Source organism: Neodiprion virginianus, chromosome 4 (genome assembly GCF_021901495.1).
Source record: "Neodiprion virginianus isolate iyNeoVirg1 chromosome 4, iyNeoVirg1.1, whole genome shotgun sequence".
NCBI lineage: Eukaryota > Metazoa > Arthropoda > Insecta > Hymenoptera > Diprionidae > Neodiprion > Neodiprion virginianus.
In genome coordinates this window covers 35,827,041-35,841,743 of record NC_060880.1, presented here as the reverse complement: position 1 = coordinate 35,841,743, position 14,703 = coordinate 35,827,041, and the positions used below count along the sequence as shown (strand labels likewise).

At 38.6% G+C, this 14,703-nt stretch overlaps 1 protein-coding gene across 2 annotated transcripts in view; it reads right to left on the bottom strand.

The window, feature by feature from the left end:
* The window catches only part of LOC124302458 (MAP kinase-interacting serine/threonine-protein kinase 1-like), a 91,727-nt gene that overhangs the window by 9,312 nt on the left and 67,712 nt on the right, over positions 1-14,703 (bottom strand). Inside the window, exons 1-2 of one of the 2 annotated variants that reach the window (XM_046758669.1) lie at positions 12,739-14,275; positions 3,758-3,892 (exon numbers count right to left, since the gene is read on the bottom strand). In XM_046758669.1, coding sequence (XP_046614625.1) covers positions 3,758-3,892; positions 12,739-12,793 — 190 coding nt within the window. In that variant the 5' untranslated portion in view covers positions 12,794-14,275. Of the gene's footprint in view, positions 1-3,757; positions 3,893-12,738; positions 14,276-14,703 lie in introns of those variants that run through there. The other variant, XM_046758668.1, reaches the window with a different exon arrangement.

The following is a 14,703-nucleotide window of genomic DNA, read 5'->3' as shown; positions in this document are numbered from 1 at the left end:
AGAGGACACCTGTGACTTGACCATTTTTCCTAAAAAAATTTCAAACATTAACCGTATTGTTGTAATAAAATTGAGAGAAAAAACGAACAGTATCACCTCGACACTCGTCGTCACGAATATCTGTATTACAGCTTGTTCCCACTATCAACACACATTAGCAGTACGCAATATTAATCGCTCACAAGTCATGTTAAGATGAGTCAGAGAGTCCAAGTCGCAATACATGTAACACCGCAGAGTGATAAGGGGATAACTTAATAATATTATAAGCCGACATTGTAATATTAGCTCGGCAATTGTATACGATAAAATAAAATGAAAAATCAACGTGTCTAGTTGCAATTTACACACATCGATTTGCTGTTGCCAGATAATCGATCGATCACTGCTTCCGTTGAATGGGTGAACTAATTAACCGATAGTCACGAGATTTGCCATTCGCGACTGACTTCCTTTTATAGCAAACACCGGGCGATGACTCACGCAAAGAGTTGAAAACAAATAATAATAATTATAATGATAATAACAACAACGGGGAAAATGATCACCGAACGCTGCACATATTACGTGTTACGTTAGTTATGTATCAAATTCGCGTGACAAAATACGTTCGTTGATATACTAGACTGTATATGCACATTGTATAATGTATACACATATGCATAGGTATGTATACGTGTATGTATATATACATTCATACATACATACTCGTGGCAGTTAGGAAATTTATGATTTGGTAGTTAAAAGACGTAGCAACGATACAAGAAAAAGATAAAAAGAAAACAAAAAAAATTGACAAAAGCAAGTTTCATACGCAGTTTACTCTTCATCCCTCTTCATTTCTGGTTACACATATATTTGTACATACATCGATTCGCGTTCAATTCCCAATTGTTAATTAATATCACCGATCGAGTTTATGTATATCATGTACTTATGCATTAAAATTTAGACACTGGCGCTAATTAAAATTTCAGTCCATCATGTAACTTATTTAAGCAGGAATCGAATTGCGGTAACATTTGTGCAGTATTCCTTGTTACAGTTAGTTGTACGAATATTGTAATATGTACACGAAATCGATTGTAATATAAACGTTAAAAACTGTCGAGAATAAATTCAGCAGAATCGCTTGAAGCGGCGACTTGAAAATAAAGCTAATGAAACAATATTTATTATACAACACCGTCGTCATTCCGTCCTAAAAGAAATAATATCTAAATTCGTATTTAACGATAGGATAGTGGAATTAGTGTCAGAAGTTAAAAATATTCGCAGATAAATACGTCAACCTCATTTAACCGTACAACGAAGTGAAAAGTAAAGAAAAATTACATCAACAAGCCGTATTACGGTAAGATAACTCACTATCGCATTCTAATCCTTTTGACAAACAATGATTGAATTTTTTTCACTCATCTTTTTTCTTTCAAATTTCACTCCCACGTTCCGTGTGTGTGTGCGTGTGCGTTTTTCTTGTTCACCGTTTATCCCACCACAGTTTGTAAACGTGTAAAACCCAAACAAATGAGATAAATAAAAATTTAACAGATCCTTCAATGATGTAATCTTATCTCCGCGCGTACATACCTACATAGTTATGTATACAACTTCGCACATGATATAAATTGACGAGAAAGCAGCAGACTTGATAATACGTACATAATACACCGTATCACGTGAGTGATAAACTTTTCCTTCGCATTCAAAAGAATTTTAAAATCAACGATACGACTAGTTCAAAGTTGATTGCACGCGTGCAATACGAGTGCAATATTAGTAGCGGCAGTTCAACGTCAATAAATAAATCTAATTAAACAAAAAGGTGGGGGGGTAGGAGAAAATTTCAAAAGGTTCAATTGATCACGGTCACCTTAGTCACCCGATGCCGCGCTGCTGCTGTTGCTGAAACGTACATGCGTGTATATATATAGGTATACATACCGTCTCTAATCCCTCTTTGTAATGTCAAGGTCGAAGGCTGAAACGTACGTATGTGTGTGTGCGTGTGTATGTGTGTGTGCGTGTGTATGTGTGTGTGACAGTGCGTATGCAGGCTTGTGGGATGCGCATGTACCAACGGAGGGAATTCGTTGAAGGACTACACGATTCTGGCTCATCGTTAGAGCGTATTCCGTGAAATTGTACAGCAGTAGCAACAGCAACAGCAGCGGGCGCCGAATGTATACAAGTATATATATGTATACAGGTTGAATAGCGACCCGCGAGCGCCTAGCAACTGCTGGTTTGCCCCCCTCCTCCACCCCCCTCACCCACAACCGACATCCGCGCTTCGGCATACTCGAAATCCGATAATGCCGGCCCCTCTCCGCTCCTCTCCCTCCCTCCCCAGATATATCACATTACATACGTATGACGTATATAAAGGTAGATAATATGCGGTGGTCGAGGGTGGTAAGCGAATGGAATTCTTTAAGTATTTAAAAAAGAATGAAAGAAAAAACGAGAATCAAAATTCTACGTATTTACAGGAAAAATTGGTAAAAGATACAGTTGTATTCCGATGATGGTTTGTTTTTTTCTTTTTTTTTTTTAATTACATCACACTCCATGCAGTGTTTTACAACAAGCATTTGATAAACAACAATATCAGTCTGGTTATTATCGTGCTCGTTGTTATTGCTCACGATAATCAGACCTCTCATTTCTTTGTTTTTTTTTTTTTTTTTCTTCTTTTCTTCATCTGTCGTGACGGACTGATTCGCTCGACGCAAGCTCTAAGAATTTCGGTTCACAATTATCCACGCGGTAAGAAAAGCGACGGAAAGAAAAAAAAAGATAAAGAAAACCGTAGAAACGCTTCGGGTAAAAATCAAACACAGATTTTACGTTTATTGACAGATTTAATCTGAATCGTGGAACTATGTGCTTCTGCCGTATAGATTTGTTAGTCGCATTATCGACACCACCGAAGCAGCTTTGTTCCAAGTTACTTCCCGTCCATTGTTATCACGTATCACGCGATTCGTTTGATACTAAAATTAATTTCCAGTCGTTTATTCTGGTTCTTTTCCCTGTTAGTAAGCGTTATACGATATTAACAAGACAAGTGACAATAAACTTTGAGGCGTTCTTGAATCAGAGGCTTTGCAATTTCCGCTCCGATTTTACATACAACGTATAACTACAAAACATTTTTTTTATCAATCGCGGTGAGACACGGTTGGTCATTATCTTTATTATTATTACTTCTTTTTAAATTCGTTTATAAGGGGACGACAAAGGCGGTCAATTTGTACGATACGAGATGCCAGCGTAACCACGCGACGAACGATCCTCTCTCCTCCTCCTCCTTCATATCGTGCAACTTCCGGTGTTTATAAACAGACCCATGCAATATGCCTGATGTGCGTAAGACCGTCTCGGTTTGTCCCCACCGTAAGAGAATCCGCATTCTATTCTCGGAACCAACGATCGGTTTGATTTATTTTCGTTCCAGGGTTTAGAATTTAAAACCGAATCCTCGGGTAATTTTCTCTCACAGAATTATTCCCTCCCACGATTCCTTGTTTTCAATTTCATTCCAAATTTGCCCCGATTTATACTTGTCTTCTTCTTTTTTGTTTTTTTTATTTTTCTTTACCAACTCCCCTGCGCTCGTTGTTCCTTTGAATTGCTTTTGCTCTGTATATAAATTAATGACGACAATGATAATCCATTCGTACCGGAAGTGAGTACGTAAAAAGTTACACAAAATTAAACCCCCGGTGAGATACGATGTATGAATTTTACGAACCTTGGAAACAAGATGAGACAAGAGACGAACCGGAACGTTTCTTCCTGCGTCTCTTTCGCCTGGCTTCTTCTTGACGGGCTTGTACAGCGCTCATGGATTCTCCGTTGGACGCGATTTCCCTGCACCCGCCATCGCCTGACAAACAAAAAGAGGAAAACTTTTGATAAGATGATTAAACAAGGACAATCGAACGAAAGGTTAAGTTCGTCAAGAGAGTACATGAATGAAAAAGGTTCGGTCATAAAAGCTGGAGTGCCATCCTTGACAAACGACAAATATAAATGTGTAAAAAAAAATTGTTACACATTTCGCAACGAAACACACGTCCGCTGTGCACCCTTATCTGATATTTTAATTTTTCAACATACGAGAGATAAGAGAAAACGTTGTTAAAGAAAAATAAATAATAACAATACTAATAATAGTATGATCAATGTCAGATTCATTTTTTGACAATATGCAACACCTTCGAAGGTATTTCCTACAGATGCACAATAGTCACAACTATTTTAATCTGACTTTCGCCGTTCTAACCTTACCAACTTCAACCTTTTATCAAATTCCTAACTTTTCAATTCGCTTTCGCAAATATTTTACAAAAATATCGCCAAATAGCGTGCCTCCGTTTGTTCGTTAACTATTGGTACGTAAACCAGCAATAATCGCATCTTGTATTATGAATAGTAAGCAGAAGATAATTTTAAAAAAATGTATTATCACGGTAATTATATTTGAGAGTAAAAAGGCACAATTTTTACGAATTAGTTAATTAATTGCGCTGTCTAACATACTCGCACGTTTAGTCACCCTTTATTTTTCTTTATCTGTTTTATTTTAATACAGTCTTCGCGATGCTGAATGGGTGTTTTAAATTACATAAAAATCATGAACAACGCGATCCATTGATCTTTGAGACTTTGGATCCCGATCGCCGTTCAACGGTGCAGCATAAAATAATACTAAATGTGAAAAATTGTCGATGAAAGAAAACTCCCGCACGTTACGTATTGTTATATATATTAAACAATGACACATTGTGATATTTTTAGCGCAACATTGAATCGTGCGTTTATATTATCCTACCTCCGACGATACGATTCAACTGTATTATAATCAGCGAAAATTTTCTTTATAATACCATTTTAAATTCGCTGATGTAAAATATTGTATCAAGTGTGGGAGTAAAAAAAAAAAAAAACAAACAAATGAAACGTAATACCGAGCGAAGGAAATTGTGGGGAATTTTTAAACACCAGACATTAATAATTATAGATTATCGTGCAAGTCTGGAAGAGTGCAAGACTTGCAATGTAACAAGAGAAGACGCAGACGCTGCAAGTCTGCGGCGTTATAGGAGGAGGTGACGCGTCGTTGACGGCCATTGTACAAAACAAGAGAATGAAAAAAAAAACTGTCGTGCAACGTTGCTCCTTGCCGCGTTTTTTTTTTTTCACTGTCTGCAGCATTCTCTCGGTCGGATAATAAAAATTTATCGAACCACTTGACATCGGTCATCAGGGGCCGTGGCATTTGTTATCCGTCACAACTCCGTAATTTCGTCGAGTGAAGCGATCTCGGAAAAAAGGGACTTTAATAATCGAATGAGAATAAATGAAAACCAATCAAAAGTAATGTCACCGAGAGGGAGCGAAATTTCTCAAGTCGAAAGTCTGGTGTCAAGTTTTCAATTTTGTTTTTTCTCTCTCTCTTTCCCCCCCCCCTTTTTTTACAGTACACTAAGCCAATTGTGAAAATAAATAACGAGAGAACGTAGATAACTTCAGCGAACCGACAAACGTTGCATATTTTAAATCATCGGCGATTGTGTAATATTTATAATATACATGTATAAAGGTGGAGCAGAGGGATAAATAGATAATACGCGATCTTTAAATAGTATAACAGTTTAATAATTCATTATAGACTAATGATTTACTAATTAGATAAGTAATCACGGTGTTAGTAATTACAGTGTGATATATGTACTGCAGGGACGACTGCTTCGGAGTTGAAACAGGCGGCGGTAAGTAAAGAAAGAGAAAGAAAAATGAAATATACATATATATTTTAAAAAAAAAAGTAGGTAAAATTAAGCAGCGTATAAAGCCTACAGAACAAACTACAAAGACGCAATAATTACTCGTACACGCGTACACACGCTATATTTTTTATTTTTTTTTTTTTAACATCGTCGTCGAACGGAGGAAATTATGAAGAGTTAAAAAAAAAAAAAAAAGTGGGGCGCGGAGGGGAGGGAGGGGGGGGAGTTAATAGAATTAATACGAGACAGAAAAAAATTGGGTGCAATTGTGAACGACCAGAGTCTTAAATAAATATGAGGCTGAAACACGTGCTAACGATGAGATAATAACAAATAATAATAAACGTGGCGTCATTCTTCACTCTCCATATCTCCACATCACTCTATATCTCCACACACACACACACACACACACACACACACGCTGCTTCAAACGGTGTGGAGATTACACGTACGTGTCTCATACGAGACGACAAAGAGGATATTATAATGATAGGAAAAACAGAAAATAGAGTCATTGTGCAGCGACGAAGAACCGCGAAAATTTCTCTATCCGATACGTGTGTGTGTGTGTGTGTGATATTCGTGCGGTCGCATTGAAAAGTGAAAGGAGTAAAAACAGCCTGGCTAGTAAATGATGCTATAGCTTCGTAGTAATAATGATAATACAGAAACTAATTTAAAACCTCTTTGTACATCTGCACTCTCATCGCTGTATGATCGGGATAATCTTAAGAATTATTTAACAAGACTTTACAAGAGGGTTTTTCCCTTCGCTACGTTTTCCAACAAAAAATTTAGCACCAGCATTGAAAAACGAAACTGGAAAAAGAATATGGATTTTGATTCGTAAGGTCGAAGTTGGTGTAAGCTTTAATGAATATGTTGTACGATTCAAAATAAAAGTAAAATCGTTATTATTTCGTCATTTTATAAGATTGACCGAAATCCAGCAAACCGGTAATAAAATAAAATAAGATTAAAAAAAAAATTACATTTTGAAAACTCGACTTTTTAGATGTCATTTTCTACAACTACGTTCGATATTTAGTTCATAATTCACGTTACAAATTTCAAACTCGTTAATATTTCGGTATTATTGAAGAAATTATTATAAATAACGTACACTAAACGCGGTTAAAAATTTTACAAACTCGTAGCAGCTGGAGGATAGTAACAATTATGCTGAATTAAATTTTTATAAATTTTCAATATTTCCCTGACTTTTCCCGCAAAAAATTTTAACATCTCTTAAATTTTGTTACCGAATTTACGAAAACGTTGATCCGCTTTTACTACCAACGGGGTTTCAAATTATATACAAGAAAGGAGAAGATGGCCAGGATAAAAATTCAAATTACACAGTATAGCCAATTTCTAAAAACAAGTTCGGCTGAATTAACGAAGCGCGGTTGGAGTTTTTCAATGATTGTTGGGAGGGATGCAACGATAAAATAACTTTTTCCCGGTTTTCCCGGTCTGACGCCACCCTGAGCAGGGACTCGTCCCCGGGGATCGAGGAACGGAATTAGGTAGAGCTCGGTCAGGACGAAACCCTGTTACAACGAAAACGCGGCGGAGGAAGAAAAAAAAAAAAAATAATAATAATAATAAAGAGAGTTGAAAAGGCGGAAATTGGCAAACGCCGGAAAATTTTTTCCCTGGAACGCAACTCGGGTCCCTGAGCGAAATCTGCGATTCGACGGTTGCTCGAGGGACGGGAAAATTCCCGTGACATCGTTTTTCTGGGTCGTAAGCGTGTTAGAAGATTAGGGCAAATGGTCGTTTCTTGCGATAGCATTAAACACTACGGCCATTTTATTTTATCAGAGGTTAATTACGAAACGTTGATAAATTGAAATTCATGTGATAAATTACTCTTCCGAGGGTTTCGAGAGTGGCTGCGTTTTTCCCCCGTTGTTCCCTTTATCGAATGCATTAGAGACTGAAAAACGTTTTGCTGCTATAGCCGCGTGCAACAGTTGTACATGGTGTGTGTGTGTGTGTGTGTAGGATAATAAATTGAATAAAAACTTTATCACCACGTAAAAAAGAACTTTAAAAAGCTGGATGCAGCAGTTGTTATAATCATCTACTCGTACCTTTAAAGGATCTGTTCGTGGTTTAAATATCAGGTTCTTCGTTTATTTGTACAATTTATTTCCATTAAATTCTCTTCAATCTTTTCCAAACACTCGACGCTCAGTTTGAGATCTTTGACCCCAACGAACCGCTTTTAGATCTGCTGTAGGTCAGGTCAGGTCAGGTCAAGTTGGCTGTCGGGTTAGCAACAAATTCACCACGTGCTTCGGGGGGCGCTGTTTTTAGACTAGCAACGAACGTCGACGATACATTATAACATTATAAAATTATACTGCATTTACAGGAAGTGATACCTGTACATGAAATTGATTTTCCGAATTCGTCGTAAAAAATCAACACAATATCATCAACATTTTTCTCTTTCTCCTTAACGTGCGATAATGTAATATCTTCAATACGCAAAATGAATACCCAAATACTGCAAGAAAAATATCTCCCAGCGTTGCAGCACACATCACGACGTGTAATATCTCTCTGACGAGCACCGCGAGCAGTTTGTATATCATAACGTGAATAGAATTACGTATCATACACGATCTATTTCGAGACTTCCGCAAGTCAAAGAAATACTTCCCATAAGTTTACACGTTTTCAAAAATAAATCACCGTGTTCGATTTAACGGAGCATTTTTTTTTTTTTTCCTTTGAAAAATTTCTTTCCTTCGGAGAAGCAAGAAAAGCATAATTCCTACATTTCCTACCGCATACAACGCGACGAAGATTGATAGAATGCAAAAATATATCCAAAGTTTCGTTTTTTCTCTCCGCATTGAATGTTCTCTTCTTTTTTTTTCCTCACCTCGTTCTCCTTTCTCTCCTAATTTCTGCCTTGTGTCTCTTTTTTTATTTCATGTTTTTTTTTCTTTAATATTTTTTTTGCTCCTTCTACTTCCTTTCGCATTATTATAACAGAATCTATGCCTCGGCGCGGGTTATACATTATACGTATACCTATGACTCATCGATTTCTCAACAAATTTTCGAACGCGCATGATATACTAACAACCGGCTTAGCGAACGCGAATCGCGATGTCAGAGGAAGGGAAGGCAAGGCAAGGTACGAGGAGCATGCACCCAGCAGTGGGCGTTTGTTTCTTAGTTCGTTCACTCGTTTTATAAACGCTCGCGTAGGTTAAAGAGAAATCTTGCGACTGGAATGAGAACAGCCACCAGTCAGTCAGTCAGTCGCTCGGTTATCCTTATGTACGTACGTACGCACACATGAGAGCGTATAATACAGTATCCGCTAACTGTTATAACTTGCGGAGGGGCATCGAGTCGCCATTTTGTACAACTCCGTTCGTTCCACCTGCGGAGCATTAAATTTCTTTTTTTGTTTTTCAACCCCGCCACATTTTTTTTTTCGACTTTTTGGGGCCTTCTATTTCCAAGCGAAACGGAAGTAGGAAGAAAACTACACGCGTATATAACGAAAGATGGATTAGAAATTAAAAAAAATTCCCCAAGTTTTATATGGCGAGGAATGGCGAAACGTCGATGAAAAGAAGAAAAACAGGGGGGAGAAGTCTAACTCAAAATGAAACTAAAAAAATTCATCCAACAATCTCATTTGACGCTCTGTTTTTTTCTCTTCATCTCATTCTCGTACCGTGTTCGGTGTATCTAAAAGATGTCGCGGTTGCATTTAATTTCATCGTTGAAACGGTCGACATTTTATTTAAAGCAAATGTATTTTCGTACACACGAAGTCTCTTTCTCTGCAGAGAGACGCTCAGCTGTGTTGCGACGGACGACTTCTCTCGGTCTGTTAATGCCGCTGCGGCACAACGACCAACGAAGCAGCAGAAACCAGCAGCAGCAGCTAGTCAAGAGTTCAGTGACTGGCACAGAAAACGACGCCTGACGATCTCCTCGCGAGACGACTGCAAATCCGAAGATACGTTACACAAACCTACGCATATGCATCGAGAGAAAGGGAGAAAAAGAAAAAGAAAAAGGGGAGGGGGGGGGGGGGGGGGAGAGAGACATTGTGCCATAAACTCGATACGGATTAAGAGGAAAAATTTATATCGACGAGTGAATGAATGAATGAATGATGTACAGGGAAGCCGGCAATCATCAGCGCGAAAGACAAGCAAAGTCTTCTTTTCCGATTTTTATTTTACAACAAACAAACACACACGGAGAGACCTTCTAATATCTCCGAGTTACCCGATACATCGCGGTTGGGTTAGTTGGAGAGTTTGGCGAAAGGTTGAACGAACTATTGACCACCAGAGAATTGCTTAATCTACGTGGCGTTAGATCGAGCGCGTAAAGATTAGTAAACAAGCGGCAAGTTTATCTCTTTATAAGTATATATCGTTAAGTTCCTCATTCGTAGCAGCTGCGTGTAACGTTGAAAGACGTCACACTCTACGTGTTAATATCTGTATTTAGGTGACGATAAAAATCGATCCGCGATACAAGTAGGTACGTAAAAATCGTACCTTACACGAGTATAATATTGTACTGTTTTTTATGCGATTTTACGCCAGCTGGGTGCGCCAAATGATGAGGCAACTCACTCTCGAGTGTGTGACGTCAAAGGCTGGATCGGTTTTTTTCGTTCTTTCTCTGCTGAGATACCTGGCTCATTTTTTTTCTTTTGTTTTATTCCTTCGTTTTTCATCTTGAAAACCCAGCTTTTCTCAGCGCCACACGACGATAGAATTCAGAGATCGAGAATAAACGCTTCGCTTCTTCTCGCAAGCATGACCGGTCAATGAACGACATACAACATCTGGACACTAGAAAGTCTTTCCTACACCACATCCATACGCGTTACAAAATTTTACTCTCTGCGTCGATAAGAGCCGTACGGAAACACGGTTTTTTCTGTTCTCTTTATTTTCTTCTCAATCTTTACATCGCGTTAGTAAATTTTGCGCTTCTAAAGTAAGAACATTGAAACGAGAATCATCGAAATGGCAAAAACAGGACGTCAATTTATTGTCAAGAAATAGTATAATGGAATTTCAATGACAACGAGACAAAAGTTTGTAATATCCGAATTGTGACAGAATCTGCTTCAAGGATTCACCTTCGTTGCAGCGACACTGAACGCCGAAATGGTTTATTTCGGACTCGGAAGCAAGTCTCTCGTCAAGGTATTTCCTTTGTCTCTTTTAAAGCAGGCCGGGAGACTCCCTTTAAGCCTGGCAACTCGGGGCTTGCGCAACAGCCTCGGTTGGTTTAGGAGGCGGCCCTTTGTCCTTCGTATTCGTGGCACCGTCAGCCATGAGCTTCCGTTGTTCGGCAGCCATATACAGGCACGTACCGACTAACCCACATCTGCTCCGAAATCATTTATAAGAGAAACAAACGAGGAGCGAAGGAAAGACAGTCGCAAATATTTCGCGTAACCTTACTATCTCCTAGTTACAAAACTGTCCGTCCCTCTTTCTTTGCCCCTTTTTACAATTTCGTCTTTCTTACGAGGTTGAAATTAATAACGTTACAATGCAGCGATACGTTGTTGTGAGGAAAACTCGCTGTTTCCCAAATTTGGAACTGCTGCCCGTCAATAAACTAGTGATTTTTCGTTAAACGTACACTTTTGTTATCGTTACCAACTTCAATCGAAAGGTTAAGGCGATGAAACATTGGGGAGAAAATCCCTATTTTCTTAATTTCTTGATAATACTCAAGGAGATAATTGTTTTCACGTCTTCGCTTCGTGAAGGTTTACGAAGTATTAAACAATCCCAAAGTAGCGAAATAATAATTTAACCTCGACACGTTCCGTTACAATAACGTTACCAACTTCAACCCAACGTTATTTTCTTTCTTTCCTTTTTTGAACTTGGTGGAGTTTTTTGACGAGCGTCCGACAGCGATCGTAATCGCTTCGGGTATCGAGACAAGCCATTATGTTGTCCGTCAACTCCTTATATCGGCGATACTTGACGAATAGCGAGTCTTTCTGCGCGTTTCGACAGTTTTTTTTTATCCTTCACCCGCAAGGTGTGAAAGTCGGAAGAAGAAAAAAAATAGTATAAACGGACCGACTCGCGTCGGCCGTCGCCACGTTACTATCGATTCTTCAAAGAAATTTCTTTATCATCGTCATGTTCTTTACATCTTCTTCTTCTCTCTTTCTCCATATTTCTCCATCGCATTGACAACAAGTGTATGCACCCTCGCACACGCAAATAGAACAAAAGCAATTTATTTCTTTTCTGCCTTAGATAAGCTTCTCGGAAATTTTGCAAAGAGGAAAATCAAAAATAGAGATAGGGGGGGGGGGGAGGAGAGCGAACTTGATTCGCGGAAGACGGAGGCTCGTTCTAACACGTAGTCAGTTGTTTGGCAACAATTGCTACCGGTGTGCCGGTCTACTAAACATCGAAGATTATGAAGTTAGTAACGTTTTATTGCAAACGATGCATGTTTGGGAAAAATCGTTACTTTACGACATTTGAGAATGTCTGAAACTTGGTTAAACCATTACAATTAACAAAATATAAATATATTTTTTGCAAAGCAAACTCTTCGAAAAATCATTACAATATTATATGCAACGAACGATGTCCATAATTTAAATTTTCCTCCCGATCTATCGTTTATCGTTAAAGTTGCTAACTTAATCATCGAACCAAACGATCCATCCGTCGATCCTTGAAACTCAAGGATTTTTATCGAGACCCGCCCCGAGATCGGATAACGATATACCGAAAAACACTCCGAACGGGAAGTGTGGAAAGGACGACGGAAATATTTAGCACTTCTGCTTACAGCAAACATCATCAAAATTGATGTATACGTGTCAACGAGATTATGAAATATAAGCAAGGCGACGAATACATAGATTCTTATGTTTATCTGAATATCTCACCTCTTCCGGACTCCTGCCGCCCGTCTTCACGTTCCTCCAATATTTTCTCGACCATCTTGTTCGGCGAGATGTTGGAAAAGTGTTCTCTTTTGCTTCCGGTGGTCCTGATAGCCTAAATTTCTTTGACTTCCTCTTCTAAACTCTTTATCAGACGCGCAACGATCCGAAGGCCGAAAACGCAGCCGATAATAGTACGATTTTTTTAAATTGTTTATATACAATTTTTATTTATTCTCCAATGTTTAAATCTTTGCACCGATACCAATCGATAATTATAATATTATAATACAATTATAAAAAATAATAGTCAGTCGTAGATATATTTACAAGAGCGATATTTTTTTTTTATGCTCGGTTCTTTTTGCTTTGTTTGTTTGTGTTTTTTTTTTTATTTCTCCGAGCGAGAAAGGTGGAACGGAAAATCAGCGAAAATTAAAACCGTTTACATCAACCAGGTATTACTGATATTTATATTCTTCGGGTCTCGGTTCTGCGTTGGTCTGACGATTAAATACAAGTGTTGTAAACACCGTCTAATTCTTTGTACGTCAGATCGGTAGAAGTGGTGGTAGAACTTTTATTGTTTTCCTTCACTTTTTTTAAATACCTTTGATGTATATACCCCTTTTTTTCTGTGGATACCTGCTTATGCTGGTGATTCGTTTTTATTTTTCGTCTCTCGATCTCCTTCCGTTGGTACGATTATTATCCCGTTTTTTTTTATTTATTTTTCTTTTTTTACACACCTCTTCAACAAGTAGGTTATAATATATATCAGTTAGGGTATCACAGATATAAATAAATATAAATCCTATCTATTCTTCGCGTGGTTTCGACTAAATATTTGTTTGTTTGTTTAAATTTGTTGTTGTTGTTGTTGTTGTGGTTTTGATAATTATTATTATTATTACTTTTTAACTCTCCTTTAAACAAACAATCATCTAGTTTTATTTAAATCTTTTTTTTTTTCTTAATTATTTTCGTTTTTTGAATAAATACTATCACAGACTTGGCACTGCACTTCTTTTTCTTCTCCTTCTCTCAGGTTTTTTTTTTTAATATTTACCCCTCTTATACAGCTGCCGACGTATCGACGATTTTATCCGATATCAGCAGGGTCAAAACCACTTTCTCTCTCTCTCTCTCTCTCTCTCTATAATCAACCCTTTGGATCCCGACGACTCTCACAACTATATCTCGCCTTATATATTCTTCTTTCGCCTTAGCTCTCTGTATCTCTTTTTCTCCTTCCCTCTCTTGCTCGCCAAACCGCTCCAACAAACTTGCCGACAAGAAAAGCTGACCTCGAAATAGTCAGGCTCTCCGATAACGTGTGGTTATCCGTCTTAAATAGGCTTTCGAATATGTACTCGAAACCCCGTGGTGTATTCGTTGTCGCTATCACTCAGCCTCTCTCGCACGCAGCGGCAATTCGGCTCGGAAGCGCAAAAATTCCTTCGGCTAGCACATCGGGTCTTGTCTCGTTCACCGTCCCTCACTGCTCGGCAGTTGGTTTCCGACTAGCCTCGCCAAGATGGCCGCCCGACTACTAACCCCCCCGTTCACGCCCCTCCAAATCGCCCGATCCTACCTCCCCTCCGACACCGCCTTCGCCCCCCCCCCCCCCCCGCCCCGCCCCCTTCATCCAATCAAACGCCCTCTGCAGCAACTGGCGGCTCACTTGCGTCACGTAGCATATCGAGGTTCTCAATTTGAGGCTCTTCCATCCTTCCTTCCTTCCTTCTTGCATGACGTGATTACACACCAGACACGAGTGTATATAACGTACTGAGAATATATATACGTTGTGTCGGCTGATGGATTTTCAACTGAAAAGTTCGTTTTCTGTCTCGTATGATTGTTGTTGCTGTTGTTGTTGTTGTTGTTGTTGTTTATTATTACTTTTTTTGTGTTTTTAAATCGCAATTGGTAATTTAGGGAATGGGGGTGGGGTGGTGGTGAATT